This window comes from Pantherophis guttatus, chromosome 5 (genome assembly GCF_059756535.1).
Source record: "Pantherophis guttatus breed Tessera chromosome 5, ASM5975653v1, whole genome shotgun sequence".
NCBI classification, from domain to species: domain Eukaryota; kingdom Metazoa; phylum Chordata; class Lepidosauria; order Squamata; family Colubridae; genus Pantherophis; species Pantherophis guttatus.
The window spans coordinates 63780266-63800756 of record NC_142067.1 but is presented as its reverse complement, the minus strand read 5'-3'; the positions used below and the strand labels follow the sequence as shown (position 1 = coordinate 63800756).

The 20491-nt window shown below is 42.2% G+C and overlaps 1 protein-coding gene across 1 annotated transcript in view; it reads left to right on the top strand.

Moving 5' to 3' along the window:
* The window catches only part of OTC (ornithine transcarbamylase), a 73640-nt gene extending 57976 nt beyond the window's left edge, over nucleotides 1-15664 (top strand). Inside the window, exons 5-8 of the mRNA XM_060694110.2 lie at nucleotides 2365-2418; nucleotides 2500-2649; nucleotides 13691-13828; nucleotides 15422-15664. Of these exons, the coding sequence (XP_060550093.2) occupies nucleotides 2365-2418; nucleotides 2500-2649; nucleotides 13691-13828; nucleotides 15422-15481 (402 nt within the window). The 3' untranslated portion in view covers nucleotides 15482-15664. The remainder of the gene's footprint in view (nucleotides 1-2364; nucleotides 2419-2499; nucleotides 2650-13690; nucleotides 13829-15421) is intronic.
* Nucleotides 15665-20491: the final 4827 nt, after the last annotated feature.

Below are 20491 nucleotides of genomic sequence, written 5' to 3'. Positions count from 1 at the left end.
CGCCCTTCTCCCGAAGGACTCAGGGCGGTGTACAGCCTATTAAAAACACAAGACAAACATCAATTAAAATAATTTAAAATTATTAAATAATTCGGCTCAATTTAAAACCCCAGAAATTTAAAACACCCAATTTAAAATTATTATGTTGATAGCCCGGCCTGGCGGAACAACAGGGTCTTGAGTGCACAGCGAAATACCTGGAGGTCGGAGATCTTACGCACTTCCGGGGGCAGTTCATTCCACAGGGCTGGGGCTCCCACAGAGAAGGCCCTCCCCCTGGGTGTCGCCAGCCGACATAACTTGGCCGATGGCACCCTGAGGAGACCCTCTCTGTGGGAGCGAACTGGCCGGTGGGAGGCTATTGGTGGCAGAAGTCGGTCTCGAAGGTACCCGGGTCCTATGCCATGGAGCACTTTAAAGGTGGTGACCAACACCTTGAATCGCACCTGGAAGACCACTGGGAGCCAGTGCAGCTCGCACAGGAGGGGTGTCACATGGGCACAATGAGTTGTGCCCATAACCACCCGCGCGGTCGTATTCTGGACCAGTTGGAGCCTCCGAGTGCTCTGAGTGCTCCGAGAGCATATTATAACTCTTGTCCACATTTTGCAAATATAACTTGCAAATATTTGCTACCATTCTCCTTATTCCCTTTGAGCAGCCTTCACCCAACATGGACTTTCTGAGTATGGTACTATAACTCAGTATTATAATCCTGAGGATACTGTATTAGGAAAGCAGGGAGAACGGAGAGGAAGAACTCTTATTAAGTTTCAGTATTACTGACAGAAAGGGAATTTTGTTTCTGCTTTTTATCCTCCCTCTCCCCACCTCCCCCTCTTCCTGCACTGTGTTTTTGTGAATGTGAATGTGAATCGGTAATAAATCAGCTCATTTACTTAACACAGGATATACCACAAGATTACAGGTACTCCTCCAGTTATGATAGCAAGTGGGACCAGGATTGCCATTGCTAAGTGATGCAATTGTAAATCACAATCTTACATAACTGCATCACTTAGCAAAGGTAATCAAGGCAGTCCCAGTTGTTATCTTAAGCAAAGAGAGTGGGTTGTTATGGGAGAAGCATCAGGAGTATGGGAGGAGGATATCGCAAGGGAATGGGAAAGGCCCTGGGAAGCCTGTCACAGGCTATACATGAGTTGGGGGAGGGGGGTGCTATAGTCCGGCACAAGTGATGCAAGTGCAGGGAAGGAGGGTGCAATGTAATTGTTAAGTGGAAAGTGACAGTAGTCCCAGGTAAGGAGTGTGGGGTGCCACAAGGATGGGGATGACCTTGGAAGGCATGGTGGAGGGCACATGAGTTGGAATGGGTGATGCAATTCAGCCCATACAGTGAGAGTGAGGGAGGGAGGTGCTAATGGGTACATGTAAGCACAGGGGGACTAGGGAAGGAGGGCACCGGGTGCATGTGAGCACAGGGAGGCCAGAAAAGAAGGGCATGGGATGCATGCAAGCATGTGTGCAAATGCAGGGAGGCCCAAGAAAGCATGGTGGGATACAGGAATGCAGAGGGAGGGGCGTACCAGAGCGACTTGCAACTTTCCCTGCTTGCTTCTTTATTAACTTAAAGCTGTCAATAAAGACTGCAAATAGTGGTCATGTGACTGTGGAACATTGCTGCAACCATTGTAAACATGAGGTGGTTGCCAAGCATCTGAATTGTAATCACATGACTGGGGTGCTCCAATGGCTGGGATTTTGAGGACCAGTACTAAGTACCACTCATCCAGTGTCTTTGCCATTTCTAATGGACAGGGGGTCCTGCTGAATGAGAGGTCAGTAAGCAAAGACATACAGATGTCCAGAAATGATTTTATACAGCAAGAACTGATAAAAAAGATAGAATGATTTCTTAAGCTCTGTCCACCATCTAGTCATTTTTCAGTTCAAACCATAACCAAAGTAGCCCCATCTTTATCATTGTAGTTGGAAAAAAAGACTATTGGCATCATATAATAGTAACAACCTACCATTGTGAACATGACAGTCCTTGAAGAAGAATGGGAAGAATTATATTTGAAGACATGCCACTTATTGTATATGTAGAAAGCCCATATTAAATGTGTTCAGTACCTACCAATAATCTAGGCAACTGTAATGAAAACTAGAGAATTATTTTATTTCCCGATAGACACTTATTAGGGAACAAACTTTAATTTGGTATACAGTAAGTTAAATTGTGACATAACACACATTTCAGTGTATCCTTTCCCTTTTACCCTGCTACGTAGAGAGGCCATTACAAGGCTAGACATTTTATAATTAGCCCATTTTCAGCATGTTAAAGAAGGTTTTATCAATATTAGATCATATTGTAATATGTTTCTTCTCATTTGATAGGGTTTTGAACCAGATCCCATAGTAATCAAAATAGCTGAAGAATATTCTATAAAGGTATGAGCATTAAATTTTAAAATGTGATTTCTAGTCTACAGCATGTTAATTTAGCATACCCCTTTTCCTTTATTTGATCAGTATGGCACCAAATTGCTTCTGACAACTAACCCATTGGAAGCTGCCAAGGGAGCCAGTGTTTTAATTACAGACACATGGATAAGTATGGGGCAAGAAGAAGAGAAACAAAAGAGGCTAAAGGCTTTCCAAGGTTATCAAATAACAATGGAGGTAAAATATGTTTTTCTTTCATTCTGTGGTTTATTCGTTCTTAAAAATTAGCTTCAAAAATACCACTAAGGATTTGCTAACTTATTTGGGAAAAATTAAATGAGATTTTTTTTTTTTTGATAAAACTTTCAGTTATTCTGAAGAAACTACAATGCAACAAGAATGACCAGCTCCTATTAAGGGGAAGAAGAGACTAAAAATTAATCTAATCTAGTTTGAAGATGTCCCTTTTGCTGTCCAATTTAAATCCAATCCTATATTTGACAGTATGCAATAATGAAATATTAGGCCATGTGTTGTGGGCAGTAAATTATATATTTATTGCACCTATATTTAGATTTATATGTGTTAGAACTTGCACAGAGTAGAAATTAAGTTTGACTAAAGACAGAATCTTTTTTTAAAAAAGTAAAATTTCTTTATATACTTGATATTATGTATCTATATCATATGGATATGGCAAAAAGTAAGAGATATCTGTTCTTCACAATAGGGGGTAATTTTCCATCTCCCTTAGTAGAGTGCAATAAATCATGGATTATTAAATACATGGAATGCATGTGGATAGAGGAATAGATTCTACTGTAAAAGGCCCGGCGGGCGGGCCGGGGGGACCTACAGTACATTAGTTCTAAATGCATCAAGATTCTAATATAAAGTATTGGCAATTTTCTAATCTGAAAACTAAATTAGTATTATTTGAAACATGAGGTAACTGTATATTTCATATATAAAGCTAAAGCTCATTTTACTTCTTTTTATCAACTCTCATATTAATGACATTTTTTAATGAGTATAAACATGCTCTGTTTATTGAACATTTTTTGTAGATTTTGGATTGCTTGTACCAAGCTGGGTGATATTTTCTTATTAACAGATGTGCAGTATGTGTTTATTTTACTTTCTCTAAATTTCGTTGCCTATTTGTAAAATCTTCTGATTAAATCATGCTAATACGCTTACTGCATTTAACAATAAATAAATAAATTAGGTAATACATTTCTGTACGTTAAAGTAGGATCTGGGACCTTCATTTTAAATTTTGGATGCAGTTGCATTTACCTGTTTGAGATAGGTAAGCAATCTGATAGTAGTTTTAGATCCTTAGCTCATGCTCAAAAGCAGTGCCAGCTTTGACCAAGAATATCTGCACATCTGGGGACCTTGTTGCACCCATTCCTGGATAAATAACCCCTTGAGATGGTCACTTGTTTTTTAATCATCTCATGGTTGAACTATTGGTAGGTGCTTTACATGGGAGTGCCCTTAAAGACCAGTTAGAATCTACATGTTGTCCAGAATGCAACAATGTGGATAGTGATGAGCATGTCTTGGTATGCACATGTAATACTACTGCATGAGCTGCACTGGTTGTATATAAATTTCCAAACCCAATTCCAAGTGTTAGTTATCATCTTGAAAGCATTTCATGACACAGGGCCTGGCTATTTCAGGACCATTTTTTGTTCGGGCTTGCTTGTAAGTCTCCTTTCTGCTTTTCAATCTGATTTGTTCCATTGGGCTTGGGTAAGGTGACCAGATTTTAACATTGGTAAAGAGGGACATTGTGGGCGTGGCTTATTTTGTGGGCGTGGCTAGCTGGTCATGTGACTGGGTGGCCATGGCTATGTGTATAGGGTAAGGTGAACAGATTTTAACATTGGTAAGAAGGACACCATTGTGGGCGTGGCTTATTGTGTGGGCGTGGCTTGGAGGCCATGTGACTGGGTGGGCGTGGCTAGCTGGTCATGTGACCGGGTGGCCATGGCTATGTGTATAGGGACTACTCAGAGGGCTGAAAAGTCATTTCTGACAGGTCCTCACACTTTTGACTGGTCCTCATACTTATGACCATCCTCACATTTATGCCCATGCAGCATTCTTAACAACCATGTCACTCATTTCACAACTGCTTCTCTTCACCATGATGATAAGATAGGGCAAAAATGTAAAATGTGAGGACAGTCGTAAGTTCGAGGACTGGTCAAAAGTGTGAGGACCAGTCAAAAATAACTTTTTCAGCCCTCTGAGTAGTCCATATGCATTAAAGGATACAGCAATAGAGAGGGATGAAGGAAGAGAAATTAGAGTAGGAGTGAGGGTAAGAGAGGGAGGAAGAGAGGAGGAGGAGGAGAAAGGAAGAGGAAGTAGGGAGGAGAAAAAGAGGGTGGGGGGAAGAGAAAGTAAGAAGGAAAGAAAAGAGAGAGGTGGTAGGTTTGAGGAGAAAGATTGCTGTACAATAAAAAAGATGAACGGGAAGAAAGCCAACCCCAAACAAATATAAAGATATTAAGATAAAGAATTAATTGTTAAACTTTAAAGAATAAAAGAGAACAAATATGAATAAATAGCAGTAATTAGAAACACACATACAAAAATACAATGTATTTTCTTTGAACAGAATATTTGGCTGGTTCACAAATTTAAACAGCGTTTAGTCATTTCAATTAAATTTACAATTTCTATATTTCCTTTTTGCCATATTTATTCCTCATCTATTTTTTTAAAAAACCAATATTACCCTTCATCCTCATCTCTAATCTTAATCAAATTCAATTTTTCCCTTCTATTCTGTATTATACCCCTTCCCATTGTCATCTATTTTTATATCCATCCTCACATTGGTTAATTATGTAATTATGTAATACAGTTGTTTAATACAAATTCAACATTTTAATATAAATCAATTAGTTATATAACTATCTTTTTTGTATATTAATCAATATGAACATGAATATTCCAATTATTTCCATGCAATCCAATTTCTTACAAATCAATTAATTATATCTATCAATAATAATAAACCAAATAATTTCCCCCATATATACCTCCAAACCACAACTTAATTGCTGGGTCGCCCGCCCCTCCTCCCATCCGCGCGGCATCAGCCTACCCTAGCCCAGGGCTGGGCAATTGTGGCTCTTTTACAACGTTTGGACTTCAACTCCTGCCGAGCCCATTCTGGGGAATTGTGGAGAATTCTGGGAGTTGAAGTCCACAAGTCTTAAAGCTGCCAAGGTGGGAGACATCAAGCATGAGGCTGGCCAAGTATCCTCCTTGAGAGACAACAGTTGAACATCAGGAGAGCTGTAAGAGGGCAGGGCTACATTTGGAAATTTTCGCATTTTTGCAGGTGGTGCATTACGATCTGGTGTCTGCAATGGAGAGCAAAATCCGGCTTCTTCTCTCCGCTGTAAGGGCGGCATCAGGATTCCACCTTGGTATATTTGCAGCACAAGGCAGCCCTCCTCTCCTGTCGCTTGGGACTCGGAGCGGTAAACAGCGTCTGGTTCGGGGAGCAGCCGGATTTTGCTCTCCATTGCTCTCTCGGCCCCCTGCAAGCTCTCGTCTCTCGAGGAACGCTCCCTGAAATGGCGCGGGAAACTTTGGTTGGGCTTCTCGAGAGATGAGAGCTTGCAGGGGACCGAGAGAGCAATGGAGAGCAAAATCCGGCTGCTCCCTGAACCAGACGCTGTTTACCGCTCCGAGTCGGCAGGAAACGAGGGCTGCCTTGCGCCGCAAATATACCAAGGTTTTTTTTTTTTTTTAACACTGATCAGCTGTAGGTCGGCCCTTTGAAGCCCCACGGCAAGAGTTCAAACAGTTTTTTTTCCCTCTAGCCATCAGCGGGGACTCAGGAGGCAGAATGAAAAATCGGGACTTTTTTAAAACGCCGCGGGATGCGGGACAAATTGCTCAAAAGCGGGACTGTCCCGCCAAAAGCGGGACGTCTGGTCACCTTAGGCTTGGGAGATGTCTCCAACCCTCTATTTTCTCCAGAAACTTTCGGCCTCCTTCCTTCCCTCCCTCTATCCTATCAAGAACAGCGCTCTCTACCTTCAAGTTCCTGAGTGGGAAGAGGTATGTGGCCGTGAACTCACTGGCCTTAAATTCCTCTATGAGACTGAGCTGGCTGATGCCAGGCACAGCTGTGGTGCACTTTTCTAAAGCATTTTTTTACTACGTATTCACCTGAGCCGGTAGTAAAAAAATGCATTTAAAAGGTAAAAAAAAGATTCTGATGATTGCGCACCTCAGCTGTGATCGTCGGAGCCTTTTAAAAAAAATTTTTTTTAAAGCATTTTTAACAATCTATTCGCCCGAGCCGATAGTAAAAAAATGCTTTTAAAAGGTAAAGAAAAGGCTCCAATGATCACAGCTGTGGTGTGCGATCGTCGGAACCTTTTTTTTTAACGGGAGTGGGGTGGGTCCATTCCCTGAAGCCTACTAGGTCAAAAATGGGGGGTGTAGGCCAAAAACAGGGGTGGGGGTGGGGGGTCCGTTTTTGCTCTCAGCAAGCTTCCCTGAAACCTGCTAGGCCAAAAACAGGGGGTGTAGGCCAAAAACAGGGGGATGGGGGGGGTCCGTTTTTGAAAGAAAGAGAAAGAGAGAGAGAGAAAGAGAGAGAAAGAGAGAGAGAGAGAAAGAAAAAGAAAGAAAGAAAGAATGAAAGAAAGAACGAACGAAAGAAAGAAAGAAGAAAGAAAGAAAGAGGGAGGGAGGGAGGGAGGGAGGGAAAAAGGAGAGGAAGGAAGAACTACAAACCTGGCAGTAGACGCAGCTTCAGAGGATAATCCAGGACTGGAAGGGACCTGGAGGTCATCTAGTCAAACCCTGCTCCAGCAGGACATTGTTAGTGAGTTTCTGTCTTTTGATCCCCCAGTCACATGGTTATATAGATATTGCCCTGTGGTGGGATTCAATTTTTTAACAACAGGTTCTGTGGGCGTGGCTTAGTTGGGGGTGTGGCTTGGCAATCATGTGACTGGGTGGGCGTGGCTAGCTGGTCCTGTGACTGTGCAGGCGTGGCTAGCTGGTCATGTGACCGAGTGGGCGTGGCTATGTGCATAGGGACTACTCAGAGGGCTGAAAAAAAGTCATTTCTGACTGGGCCTCGCACTTTTGACTGGTCCTCACACTTATGACCATCCTCACATTTATGCCCGTGCAGCTTTCTTAACAACCATGTCACTCATTTCACAACTGCTTCTCTTCACCATGGTGACAAGATAGGGCAAAAAACGTAAAATGTGAGGACAGTCGTAAATTCGAGGACTGGTCAAAAGTGCGAGGACCAGTCAAAAATAACTTTTTCAGCCCTCTGAGTAGTCCCTGTGCACAAAAGGACTACCCAGAGGGCTGAAAAAAGTGATTTCTGACAGGTCCTCGCACTTTTGACCAGTCTTCGCAGTTATGACTGGTCATCACTTATGCCCACTGTACCATTCTTAACAACCGTGTCACTCATTTCACAACTGCTTCTCTTCACCATGGTGACAAGATAGGGCAAAAACGTAAATTGTGAGGACAGTCGTAAGTTCGAGGACTGGTCAAAAGTGCGAGGACCAGTCAGAAATAACTTTTTCAGCCCTCTGAGTAGTCCATATGCATAAAAGGATACAGCAATAGAGAGGGATGAAGGAAGGGAAGGGAAATTAGAGTAGGAGGGAGGGTAAGAGAGGGAGGAAGAGAGGAGAAGGAGAAAGGAAGAGGAAGTAGGAAGGAGAAGAAGAGGGGGAGGAAGAGAAAGTAAGAAGGAAAGAAAAGAGAGAGGTGGTAGGTTTGAGGAGAAAGATTGCTGTACAATAAAAATGATGAAAGGGAAGAAAGCCAACCCCAAACAAATATAAAGATATTAAGATAAAAGAATGAATTGTTAAACTTTAAAGAATAAAAGAGAACAAATATTGAACAATACTCAAGGTTGACTCAGCCTTCCATCCTTTCTAAGGTAGGTAAAATGAGGACCCGGTTTGTGGGGGCAATAAGCTGACTTTGTATAAAATATACAAAAGCATGAAGGCTATTGCTTAACGCATTGTAAGCCGCCCTGAGTCTCCAGAGAAGGGCGGCATATAAATCAAAATAAATAAATAAATAAATAAATAAATAAATATGAATAAATAACAATAATTAGAAACACACATACAAACAATGTATTTTCTTTGAACAGAGTATTTGGCCAGTTCACAAATTTAAACAGTGTTTAGTCATTTCAATTAATTTTACAATTTCTATATTTTCTTTTTGCCATATTTATTCCTCATCTATTTTTGTAAAAAACCAATATTACCCTTCATCCTCATCTCCAATCTTAATCAAATTCAATTTTTCCCTTCTATTCTATATTATACCCCTTCCCATTGTCATATATTTTTATATCCATTGTCATATATTTTTATATCCATCCTCACATTGGTTAATTATGTAATATTACAGTTGTTTAATATAAATTCAACATTTTAATATAAATCAATTAGTTATATAACTACCTTTTTTGTATATTAATCAATATGAACATGAATATTTCAATTATTTCCATGCAATCCAATTTCTTACAAATCAATTAATTATATTTACCAATAATAATAAACCAAATAATTTCCCCCATATATTCCTCCAAACCACAACTTAACCATTTCTGCTTTCAGAAATATACAATTAATAGTATCTCAATTATTACAATTCCCTAGTTAAATAGAGCTTTTTTTCTTTTGTGTTTTAAAATCTTGAACTCTCCTCTTTTGCCCTAAATTTCCCATTGTTTGCACCTACCTTTTTTGGTGAGGAAAAAGAAAAGAAATCTGCCTGCCTAATTATCCAACCTTGCAGCAACAGCAAAGCAGTTTCAGTTTCGTTTTTCAGGATAGCTAGGGAAAAAAAAAATTGCTCCAGCAAGCAGCAGAGCCCTGAGCAAAACAGCTGAGACAAATCAGCTGAGACTCGGGAGCCGATCTAAGCAAAGGCTAATTAGCCTATGGTGAAGCTCCGCGGGCCAATAAAATTACAAAAAAACACCGAACCATTTGTTAAATTGCTGGCTCGCCCGTCCCTCGCCCATCACTATTTATTGGCAATAAATAGTGGTGCGGAGGGGCGGGGCAAGCCAGCAATTTAACAAACGGTTCAGCTCCTAGAACCGGCAGAATCCCACCACTGGCTATAGGGCGGCCCTTTGAAGCCCCGCGGCAAGAATTTGAACAGTTTTTTTTCCTCTAGCCATCAGCTGGGACTCTGGAGGCAGCAATAGATTGGGAGTGGGCGGGGTAAGCGAACGGCCGGCGATCCAACAGAGCAGAGAGTGAGGGTGAGTGAAGGCGTGGAAGCTGCTTTCTCCATCCTGCTCTCTTGCGTCCGGAGCCGGTGGGGAACCACATGGCAGCCCATGTGGATCCCAGGCAGCGGAACTCAGGCTAGGGAAGGGGTGGGCAATTGTGGCTCTTTTACAACCTGTGGCCTTCAACTCCCAGAATTCCTGAGACAGCCAAGCTGTCTCAGGAATTCTGGAAGTTGAAGTCCACAGGTTGTAAAAGAGCCACAATTGCCTACCCCTGGCTACGGTAGGCTGGCGCCGCACGGGTGGGAGGCGGCGAGGGGCGGGCGAGCCAGCAATTTAACAAATGGTTCGGTGTGCTGCGGGGCCAATAAATTACAAAAAAACACCGAACCGTTTGTTAAATTGCTGGCTCGCTCGCCCCATTTATTGGCAATAAATAGTAGTGCGGAGGGGCGGGGCAAGGGGCGGGGCGAGCCAGCAATTTAACAAAGGGTTCGGCCGAACCCCCTAGAACCGGCAGAATCCCACCACTGGCCACACCCACCCAGTGACATGACCCCACCAAGTCACACCCATCAAGCCACGCCCACAGAACTGGTAGGAAAGAAATTTAGATTTCACCACTGCCTTGATGAGATGTTGTTTAGTAATGGACATTTCATATTTTGCAAAGCAACTCGTTTCAGTTGGGCTTTGAAGGAAACAGTTTGCACAGCATTGGTGTTAACTGACTATTATTTGCATAGGTTTTTTCAGGTTGTTCACTTTCCACTTCTTTCTATTAAGTAGGTTATTTCTCCATAATAAAATGTTTATACCATGAAAATTAGAAAAGGGAGCAGGTAGCTTTGTGTATTTCATAATGTGCACAATACAAAATTTTTACTGTCTCTTTTTTTATAGTTTCAGTCTTTTAAATATTGTACTGATTGAGAATTTGTCATTTATATTTGAGTAGATAAACATCCGTCTTCCCAGGAAACCACTGTCTGTGCTCTTCAGACAGTAGCCTGGGAAAATAGATGTGCCTTTTCATATAGTTAGGTAGGGCCTTTAATTTTAATCTTTAGCATAATATTAATTTTAATTAATATTAACTTTTAATTCCTAATCAAAAGTGGCTATGCATGAGAAATGAAGCTTCTTGGAACACTTTGCAGATAGTCCTTGAATTACGACTATAATTTAGTCTGGTTGTAAGTCGTGGTCACAAGTTGAGGTATGTGACTGGATTTGAGGTTATTGCTGGTTTTTTTTTACAACAGTCATTAAGCAATTGTCAGTCATTTAAATGAATCAATTTATCCCTATAGGCAGTTTTTCAGTAGAAATTGGCAAAAAAAAGTCACAAGTAGTGGTCTTGTGTCCACGGGATATTGCAAAAAGGTGCAAAGGTGAGCTGATTAGCAAACATCCAAATTCAATCATGTGATTGCAAGGAGGGTTGTACAGCTGTTGTAACTCCAAAAATGGGTCATAAATAGGTCGGGGATGTCCATTGTAACATTGCAACTCCCGGCCATCCGCTCACTTGGCTTCCCAGCCACCAGAGCCGCAAGTAGGTGGCTGAAAGGCCAGGCAAGCAGGCCAGAGGCTAGGCAAAGGTTAGGTGAGCAGTTGGGAAGCTGGGTGGCGAGGCGAGAGGCCAGGCGGCGAGGCACCAGGGAGTGGCTGGGAGGGGAGGGGCAAGGAGAGCTGAGGCGCCCCTCGACGTGAATGACATTGAGTCGGCCATGCTCACCCAGTCACATGACCATCCAGCCACGCCTACCCAACCGGTCATTAGGCCAAAGAACCGGTTGTTAAATTATTTGAATCCCACCACTGGATATTTGTGCTTTGTTTACTATCAACCACTGTTTCAAATGCAATTCAATAGCATAGAATAAGGAACTTACTTTAACTGAAAGACAAAAATACCAGATTATTTATATTTAATTTAAAGCATACAATATAGTAAAATATAGTGTACAATATAGTGTTGCATAGCACTTCAGGTCTACACAGGCTAAAAAGTAGTTTATAATGCTTAAGGGGAAAATGCAGTACCTTTTTTTACAATTCTTTAAACCAAACCCACCTTTTTATAGGTTGGTTCTGTAGCTAGAAAGACCAACTCTGCAATCTTGTGGAAAAATGCAGCTTTTTTAAAAAAAACAGGTGCTAACACAATGAAACAAGTTTTTACCTTTAAATTTGAAGCACTGTGCAGCCTTATATACACTATCACGATCATGCTGTAGTTATCAATAATTTCCAGTTTTAATAAATATGGTAAGTTGTACGTCCTTTCCAACTGTCAACTTATAAGAGATATCTTGATATAAGAGTTGCCTTATTGGTGATATATATATGTGTGTGTATATATATATATATATATATTTGTGGGTGTTTGTATGTAGGTCTTTGGTTATTCGGGTTTTTTCCCACGTAAAATTGGAAGTGTCTTGGCGACGTTTCGACGAAGTCCCATTCGTCATCTTCAGGCTGATGTCTTCAGCTTCGTGCTTCTAGGAGCAATGTGTGATCGCAGCTGTTTCTTCCTTTTAACTGCCAGTGGGGGTGTGAACTGATTGGGTGGGAGCTTGGCTGTGTTCTGATTGGGTGGAGGTGTGTTCTGATTGGTTGGGGGCTTGGCTGTGCTCTGATTGGATGGGGGGGTTGGTTGTGCTCTGATTGGATAGGGATGTGTTCTGTTTGGGTGGGGGCTTGGTTGTGCTTGGATTAGTCTGAGTTGCAGGGGGATTTGAGCTGGTGAGCTGTGTTGCTGTTGTTTGGCTTCACGTTCGTGGTCGTGCCACATCTTCATGGTGGGTGTCAGTTTGCTTCATGTATGGATTGGAGGGATTTAAAGTGGCTAATGATGCAGCTGTGGTCTGGTTTCTGATTTGTGGTCATGCCTCATCGGTGTGGGTTTGCTTTTTGCGTGGATGTGTGGTGGTGACATCCTGTGTGGTTTTCGTGAGTGTGGGTCTGGTGTCATTCTTTGTGTTAGGGACTCGTTTGTCAATGAGGGCAGGTTTCCAAATGGCTGGTAGGCGGGAGGTATCATTTATTCATGCTGTGTGGGCGTTTTTCTATCTCGATGGCTTCTCTGATTATTCTATTGTTAAAGTGTTCAGTTTTGGTGATAGTTCTGGTCTTTTTAAAGTCAATATCATGTCCTTTGGCTTTAAGGTGTTGGACCAGGGAAGAAGTTGGTTCCTCTTTTCTGACTGAGTTCTTCAATGCGTGCACTTATTCTTCTGTTGGTTTGTCCAATGTATGTGGTGGGGCAGGCAGTGCATGGGATTTCATATACTCCTTGATTTTCTAACTTAATTTTGTCTTTGGGGTTTCTTAGGATGGTGGATATTTTTCAGTTTGTGCAGAATGCTGTCTTGATGTTGTGTTTGTGGAGGATCTTGCTGATTCTGTCTGTGGTGCCTTTTATGTATGGGAGGAGTGCTTTTCCGTTTTCTTGTTCTCTGTCTTGGATTTTGGTGGGGGTTTCTTTTTGGATTAGGTTGGTAATCTTATCTCTTTGGAATCCGTTGGATGTTAGTACATTAGTGAGAGTGTGTAGTTCGGTTTTTAGATGTTGTTCGTCAGCTAAGCGTTTTGTTCTGGAGATGAGTGTCTTGGCTACGGAGTTGATCTGTGCTGGGTGGTGGTGTGAGAAAACCCGAATAACCAAAGACCTACATACAAACACCCCCGAAAACCTCAGAAAACACACACACACACACACACACACATATGTACACACACACACACACAGAGATACATAGACACACACACACACAGATACATAGACACACACACATACGCATATATATATAATATATAATATGCTGCCCATGTCACTGATGGGGGGGAGAGAGACTATAAACTACATATAACACTTTCTTAGTGAGATGCATAAAAACAAAGTTGTTTTTCCTTTCTATTGCAACATTACTTACTAATGAGATTGAAGTATATGTATTTCTTCTGAATATTTAGACTGCGCAAGAGGCTGCTTCTGATTGGACTTTCTTACACTGCTTACCCAGAAAGCCAGAAGAAGTTAACGATGAAGTATTTTATTCTCCAAAGTCACTGGTTTTTCAAGAGGCTGAAAACAGGAAATGGACTATTATGGTATGGACATTATAATCACTTAGATGTGAGCAATTCTGTTCTCTAAGTGATGGAGTTTTACAGGTAGTCCTTACAACAGTTCATTTAGTGAGTGATTGAAGTTACAATGGCACTGAAAAAAGTGACTTATGATCATTTTTCATACTGATGACCATGGCAGCATTCCCATGGTCATGTGATCAAAATTAGATGCTTGGTAACTGATTCATATTTATGACAGTTGCTGTGTCCTGGGATCATATAATCATCTTTTGCTACTTTCTGACAAGCAAAGTCAATGGGGAAACTAGATTCACTTAACAACGATTTACTAACTTAACTGCAGAGATTCACTTAACAACTGTGGCAAGAAAGGTTGTAAAATGGGGCAAAATTCACTTAACAAATGTCTCATTTAGTAAAAGAAATTTTGGGATCAATTGTGGTAAGTCAAGTACTACTTGTATTCTATTTTTCTTTTTGATAGTTGGAATGACACCAACTATCCAATATATATTAAATTGAGGCCTGCAGTAGTAATAATTTTTAGCCTTGACTAAATAGTCTTCAGTTGCTTAATTGCAAAAATGGCAGAAATGGGCTTTTCCAGTACTAGTTTCACTAATATGGGTGGGAGGGAGAGGCAGGGCTGAGTATTAAAAATAAGAACAAGACAAGGCAAGGAAGTTTTGATGGATGTAGTCTTGTTATTATGTATTAGACACACTTGTTGATGAATGGATAATTGATTAAGTTTGAATGAACTACCTCCTACAAATTCATGATTGTCAACATGGAGGCAGAAACTGTGATTAGGGTTATTTAGAAGGCAGTACCTCCAAGTTGAGACAGTTGCTAGCATCAATTACATGAGCTGACAGAATATTTTTTTTAAAAAATCTCTTTAAAATCTCCCAATGTATCTTTATAGGAGATCACTCACTCTTCCATTCTGAGGCCACCCCTCCCTTCTCCCTTTGTTATGTGACCCAGAGTGGATAAGTTATTATTATTATGGGGTTAATTGTAGTTTTCTCTATATTGTTTTTTCTAGATTCTTGTTCTCTGCTGCCAAATATATATTTTAAGATAAGCAAATCAATCACCACAAAAGCAGGTGATGCTCATTAACTAACTAACTCATTCTACAGAGTTAAACAAATTTCTTGCTGATAAGGCTATCATTGGCTACAGTGATGTTTATAAGATACCTGCAAGATTACAAGTGGCAAACCTTTGAACTCCATTTGCCAGCAAGCTGTAATAGGAAAAGCTTTTATTCCCTTGTATATCTACTTAGCCTTATGGGAAAATGGGATACTGGACTAGATCCAACTTTAGTCTTGTTCAACAATGTTTTTATGCATTGACTTACTAATATTGATATAAAAGGACACTGCATATATGTTCTACTTTATTATCATTTTACTGATACTTCCAATGCTGTCTGCAAACATTGAGTTGGATTTTGGTACCCGTGAAGATTATGGACTGAATTAGTCATGACCCATTCGATATCCAATTTATTTTATTGGTTATTAATTTAACAAACTAAACTCACACTATATATGTAATATTTTTTCCTAGTGTAATTGTATTAATTCTCTCTTCTAGGCTGTCATGGTTTCCCTGCTGACAGATTATTCACCACAGCTGCAAATGCCTACATTTTGATTTTGAGGTTTCTGCCAAGGAAAATATTCTTTACAGCAAAATAATTTGCTTTATAAAGGAACTTTTTCATTGAAAAGCAAGATCAAATCAGTGATAATTATTTAACAATATATAACAACATGTTATATTTTCACAGTGTATCTGTTCTTTTATTTAAACATTGCAGCTGCACATTTTTCTATTGCCTACCTCTTCTGTGGTCTGTATTTTGATTAGATTCCCATATATTTAGTATTTCAGCAAATGGATCATTTCAAAATCCAAACAATTGTTTTCACATTGTAGAAGTGATCTCATAAACATGTCCTGGAATCATTATTGTAAAAATCACTGCAGTTTTCTCAAAAGCTTTATTCTTTTTCTACTGATCTTGGAGAACATGACCAGATATGTCCCTGTGCACTGTGAGGAGAGGGTTGGGGAGTGAGAGAAAAAGAAAAAAATACATGCATTTCAGATACAATTGGAAAAAAATCTAAGCTCTTTTGTTAACTCTGAAGTGAACCTGGCTGAAGCCATCTTTTGCTGCCTTATAGTTGTCATAAACTCTGAAAGGGGGAAGGGAGGGGGAAGTAGATAGACTGGCTAACAGTCAAAACAAAAACTTTTCTTGTGGGAACCAAGGTCATCCCAATAGGTGGCAGTTGAAGGAGGAGAGGAGTGACCAAGTAGTCTGCCAGCTACTTTCATTGGACAATATGACCGGTAACATCTGTGGAGGGAAATATTTGCTCTTTTAATTAGGGGAAAAACCACAGGAACTTTTAGAGTTGGTTTTCACTAGCTGTGCCAATATGAAGTATTCAATAAACATATTCTTTGAGGAATCTACCTGCCTTGGAGTTCTGTTTTGGTGGATGCATTACTCGGAATGCTGACATTAAACCAACTCTCTTAACTTTCTGTTCCAACCGGAGCTGGTCCCTGGGGTCCTGAGCCCCAGCTGCTCACCTGATCTTTTGAGGGAGTACAGAAGACTCAGGGAAGGCCATGGAAATGGAGAAAGAGGGAGGAGTTGCCAGGGCCAATGCAGTCCCTACTGAAAGCCTGCAGACAGCAGCAACACTAGCAGAGATCGCCCTCCTGGGGGTGACACAGCCAAAGGAACATTGGGGATTTGAACGAAGAAGATTTCAGGCACCAGGGCTCCAGCTAGGGGTTTGGAATGGAGTTCCTATTGACATTGACACAGGGCTCGGTCACCTTTGCTGCACACTGGAGGGCAAGAAAAACCCTTGAGCTGGACGAATCCAGGAAATGGTGATACCTGATGGCCCTCCCTGGTCAGATGGTGAAGAACCTGTGGGACACATTCGACCAAATGAGCATTGAGGGATGGGACAGGCGTGTAGGTTAAAACTGCATGGAGTGATCCTTAGACAACCTACCCGGTCGTTTCAATCCCGCCATGGCGTGGGGTTCCAGCTGCAGTGGCTTGGTCGGCTAGCCCTCCTCCAATGCTGTTGGCACAGTCAAGCCCAGGGCCACAGCAAAGCCCGCTGCATCACTGTCAGGTGGCAAGCCCGCCCAGCCACCTGCACAACCTTCCAGGGTGGCAGGGATGCCCACCATGGGCATAATTTTCTGGAGCTGGCTGTCCCAGGGCATTGGCCTCTGGCTTGAGCACCACCACAAGCTCCTCCTCCTTCTCAGTCACCCCTCCCCCAATGAAAGCCACATTTGACAGGGACCTGGAGAAACTTGCATTCTTCCTGAACCAGGCGTGGGTTCATATAGGCGACCATGCGATGAACTACCCAAGCAACCAGGCAATGTTCCGTGCACTGACTGTGAATCTGGAGGGAGAGGCAGCAGAATGGGTGACCCAGCTCCATGATGAGGATGCACCAGAGCTGGGGAATATCGACACCTTCCTTCAAGAGCTAAGAGCTAGATTTGAAGATGACTCCCAAGCCCTTCAATCTGAAGCAGAAATCTGCAAGATTAAGCAAAGGGGCTGGCCCACCAAGGAGTACATCTGAGAGTTCCAGAGAGTGGCTGAGAAGTTCCAACAGTGGCTGGAGAGGCTACCGGTCCACTTCTTTAAGGAGGGCCTGGACCGTGACCTGCTGCACATGAGCATTTACCAAGGGATCCTCGATCAAATCCACGAATGGTATTGAATGGCAATGGCAATGGACCTCGAGCTCAAGTGGTACAAGAAGCATGGAGCCATGGAGCAAAAGCCAAAAGCCCAACCAGAGAAGCACCAGCTTGGGAGATGATTGACCCCCAGTCAAGTTGCAGACCCCTCTAGTGGAGCCTCGGGACTGCCTATAAAGTGCTTCCATTGCAGCCAGCAAGGCCATTGGGTGGCCAAATGTCTAGTCCCAGGTCCCCAGTCAAGGGGGAAGCTGCCGGAGCCTGCCAAGGCAAAGAAGCCCCACCAAAAGGTGAAAAAGAAGGGGAAGTTCTCCTGCCAGGCTGTTGAGGTCTCTCCCCCCTAAGCAAGGGAGAGAGAACTGTAGCTCAGGAACCCAGCAGCCTGCACCCTACAACAGTGATGATGAGGGCAAGGACTACCCAGTGGTAAGTGAAGCCATCTGCCCCTTCACCATCCCTGTGAAAATTATGGCACCAAAGTCTGGGGTCCAAGGGAATATGGAAGCCCTAATAGACTCAGGATGTACTCACTGCCTAGTCTGCTTGCAAACTGTCCTGAAGCTAGGGATCAGGGCTAAAACCATGACCCAGCCTATAAAGTTCGAGCAAGTCAATATATCACTGATAGCCCACACCACACTCCTCACAGAACCAGTAAGGCTAGAGATGGGCAGGCACTGGGATATCATCCACTTTTTAATGGTGCAAAAAATGACTGAGGCAGTGATCCTGGGACTGTCCTGGCTAGATAAATGGGCCCCCACCATCTGGTAGGAACAAGGAGAGAGAAAGCTAAGGCTAGGAATAGGTCCTCTCCCCCTTCCTAGCACTTCTGAAAGAGGACCTGTCCAGTGGCTGAAGGACACTAAGTGAAGCGAGAAATCAAGAGGCTCATCAGAACAACTCCCAGGGACCCCCTCCCTATTCCCAAGGAATACCGGGATCTAGAGGAAGTTTTCAGTGAGGTGGAATGCAATACACTGCCCCCCACCATTGCCCCACCAACTGTGCAATAGAGATTGTGCCATGGACAAATCTCCCCAAACTGAAGCTGTACTCCATGATCCCTAGGGAAATGGAACTAAGGGAGTACATCTATAAAAAGCTGGCCAGAGGGTCATACAGCCAGTGAAATCAAGGGTGGCCGTACCAGTGCTGTTCAAAGAGAAAAAAGATGGCACTATGAGGCTATGCATGGATATATGTACCCATTCCCCCTGATGAAAGACATGCTGGTCCACTTGGCAAAGGGAAAAATCTTCACCAAACTAGACCTGTGAGAGGCATATTACTGGGTGAGGATTAAGGAGGGGGATGAGTGGAAAAGAGCATTCAATTGCCCGCTGTGGAGTTTTCAATTTAAAGTGATGCCGTTCAGCCTTCAGAGGGGGCCTGCTGTATTCATGCAACTGATCAATGAGGTGCTGCATGAGCACCTCATTGGGGGTCCTCGTATATTTAGAAGACATTCTCATCTTCACTGAAACCATGGAGGAGCACATCAAATTGGTGTGCCAGGTGCTCAAGAAACTGCTAGCGGCAAACCTGTATGCCAAACTATCCAAGTGCAAATTCCACAAGACCAGCCTAGACTACATAGGATATCAGGTGTCTAGTGAAGGAGTGGAAATGGACCCAGGAAAAGTCAAAACTGTCCTAGACTAGCAACCCCCTTGAACCTACAAGCAACTCCAAAGCTTCCTGGGGTTCACTAATTTCTATAGACACTTCATTCACTTCTTTGCTGAAATCACCCACCCAATCACCGAGCTACTGAAAACTGAAGGGGGGGGGGAGTGTAACCCTGGCAAAGTCAGCCCTTAAAAGTCAGAAGGCTTTCAAGACTCTTGAGCTGACTCTTGAGCTCTTGAGCAAAAGACTCTTTGGCAAAGAGTCAATTCGTAAGCACCCAGAGCCAGAGCAACCTTTTATCATCAAAACGGTGGCCTCAGTTCTCCTCTAAGAAAACAAGAGGGGAATTTACAGCCATGCACTTACACCTGAAAGTTAACAAAGACTGAAAGAAGGTATGGGAGAAGGAAGCATATATGGCCCGCTGGGCTCTGCTGACATGGCGTCACTTCCTCAAGGGAAGCCAAGTGCCTTTTGAAATATGGACTGATGACAAAAACCTGGAGGCACTTAGGACCCCATGAAAATTTTCACTTAAACAAGTTCCTGGCACTTATGCCTGTGAAAATAAGTTTTCATCCTTTTCCCAGTGTCCCAGAGATATGCATGCCAGCCCTTCTGGAGATCATGCCCTCCTAAAGTTAACAATCTTTGTTTCTCAAGATTGCCTAATCTTTCAGCCATACTAGGTTTGCAGCTTTTTGATATAACTCCCATTTAGGTAATCCAAGACCCCCTCTTTCCTTCTTGTCCTGTAGGTTCCTAATTGCTATTCTTGGTTTCTTTCCCTCCCAAATAAATTTTCTAATGATAATATTGAGCTCCAAAAAGAATTTTTTATCTAATTTGACAGGAACCATTTGGAATAGATACAATAACTTGGGTAATATACTCATTTTTATTGCCGCAATTCTGCCTAATAGTGATATCTGCAATCTTCCCCACTTTTCTAGGTCCTGTTTAATATTTCTAATCAATGGTAAATAATTATCCTCTCTGAGGGCCGAGCATCTTGATGAAATCCACACCCCCAGGTATTTTACCTTCTTGGCGATTTGGATCTCCATTAATTCTTCCAATGCTTTCTTTCTTACCTCCGTCATGTTTTTTGTTAATAATTTAGTTTTTGATTTATTTAATTTAAAGCCTGCTACCTCTCCATAACTGCCCAATTCTTCCAGAATTTTAGTGCCTGATTCCAATGGTTCTTCCATAATTAATGCCACATCATCCGCGAATGCCTGTGTCTTATATATCTCTTTTCTGATTGTTAGA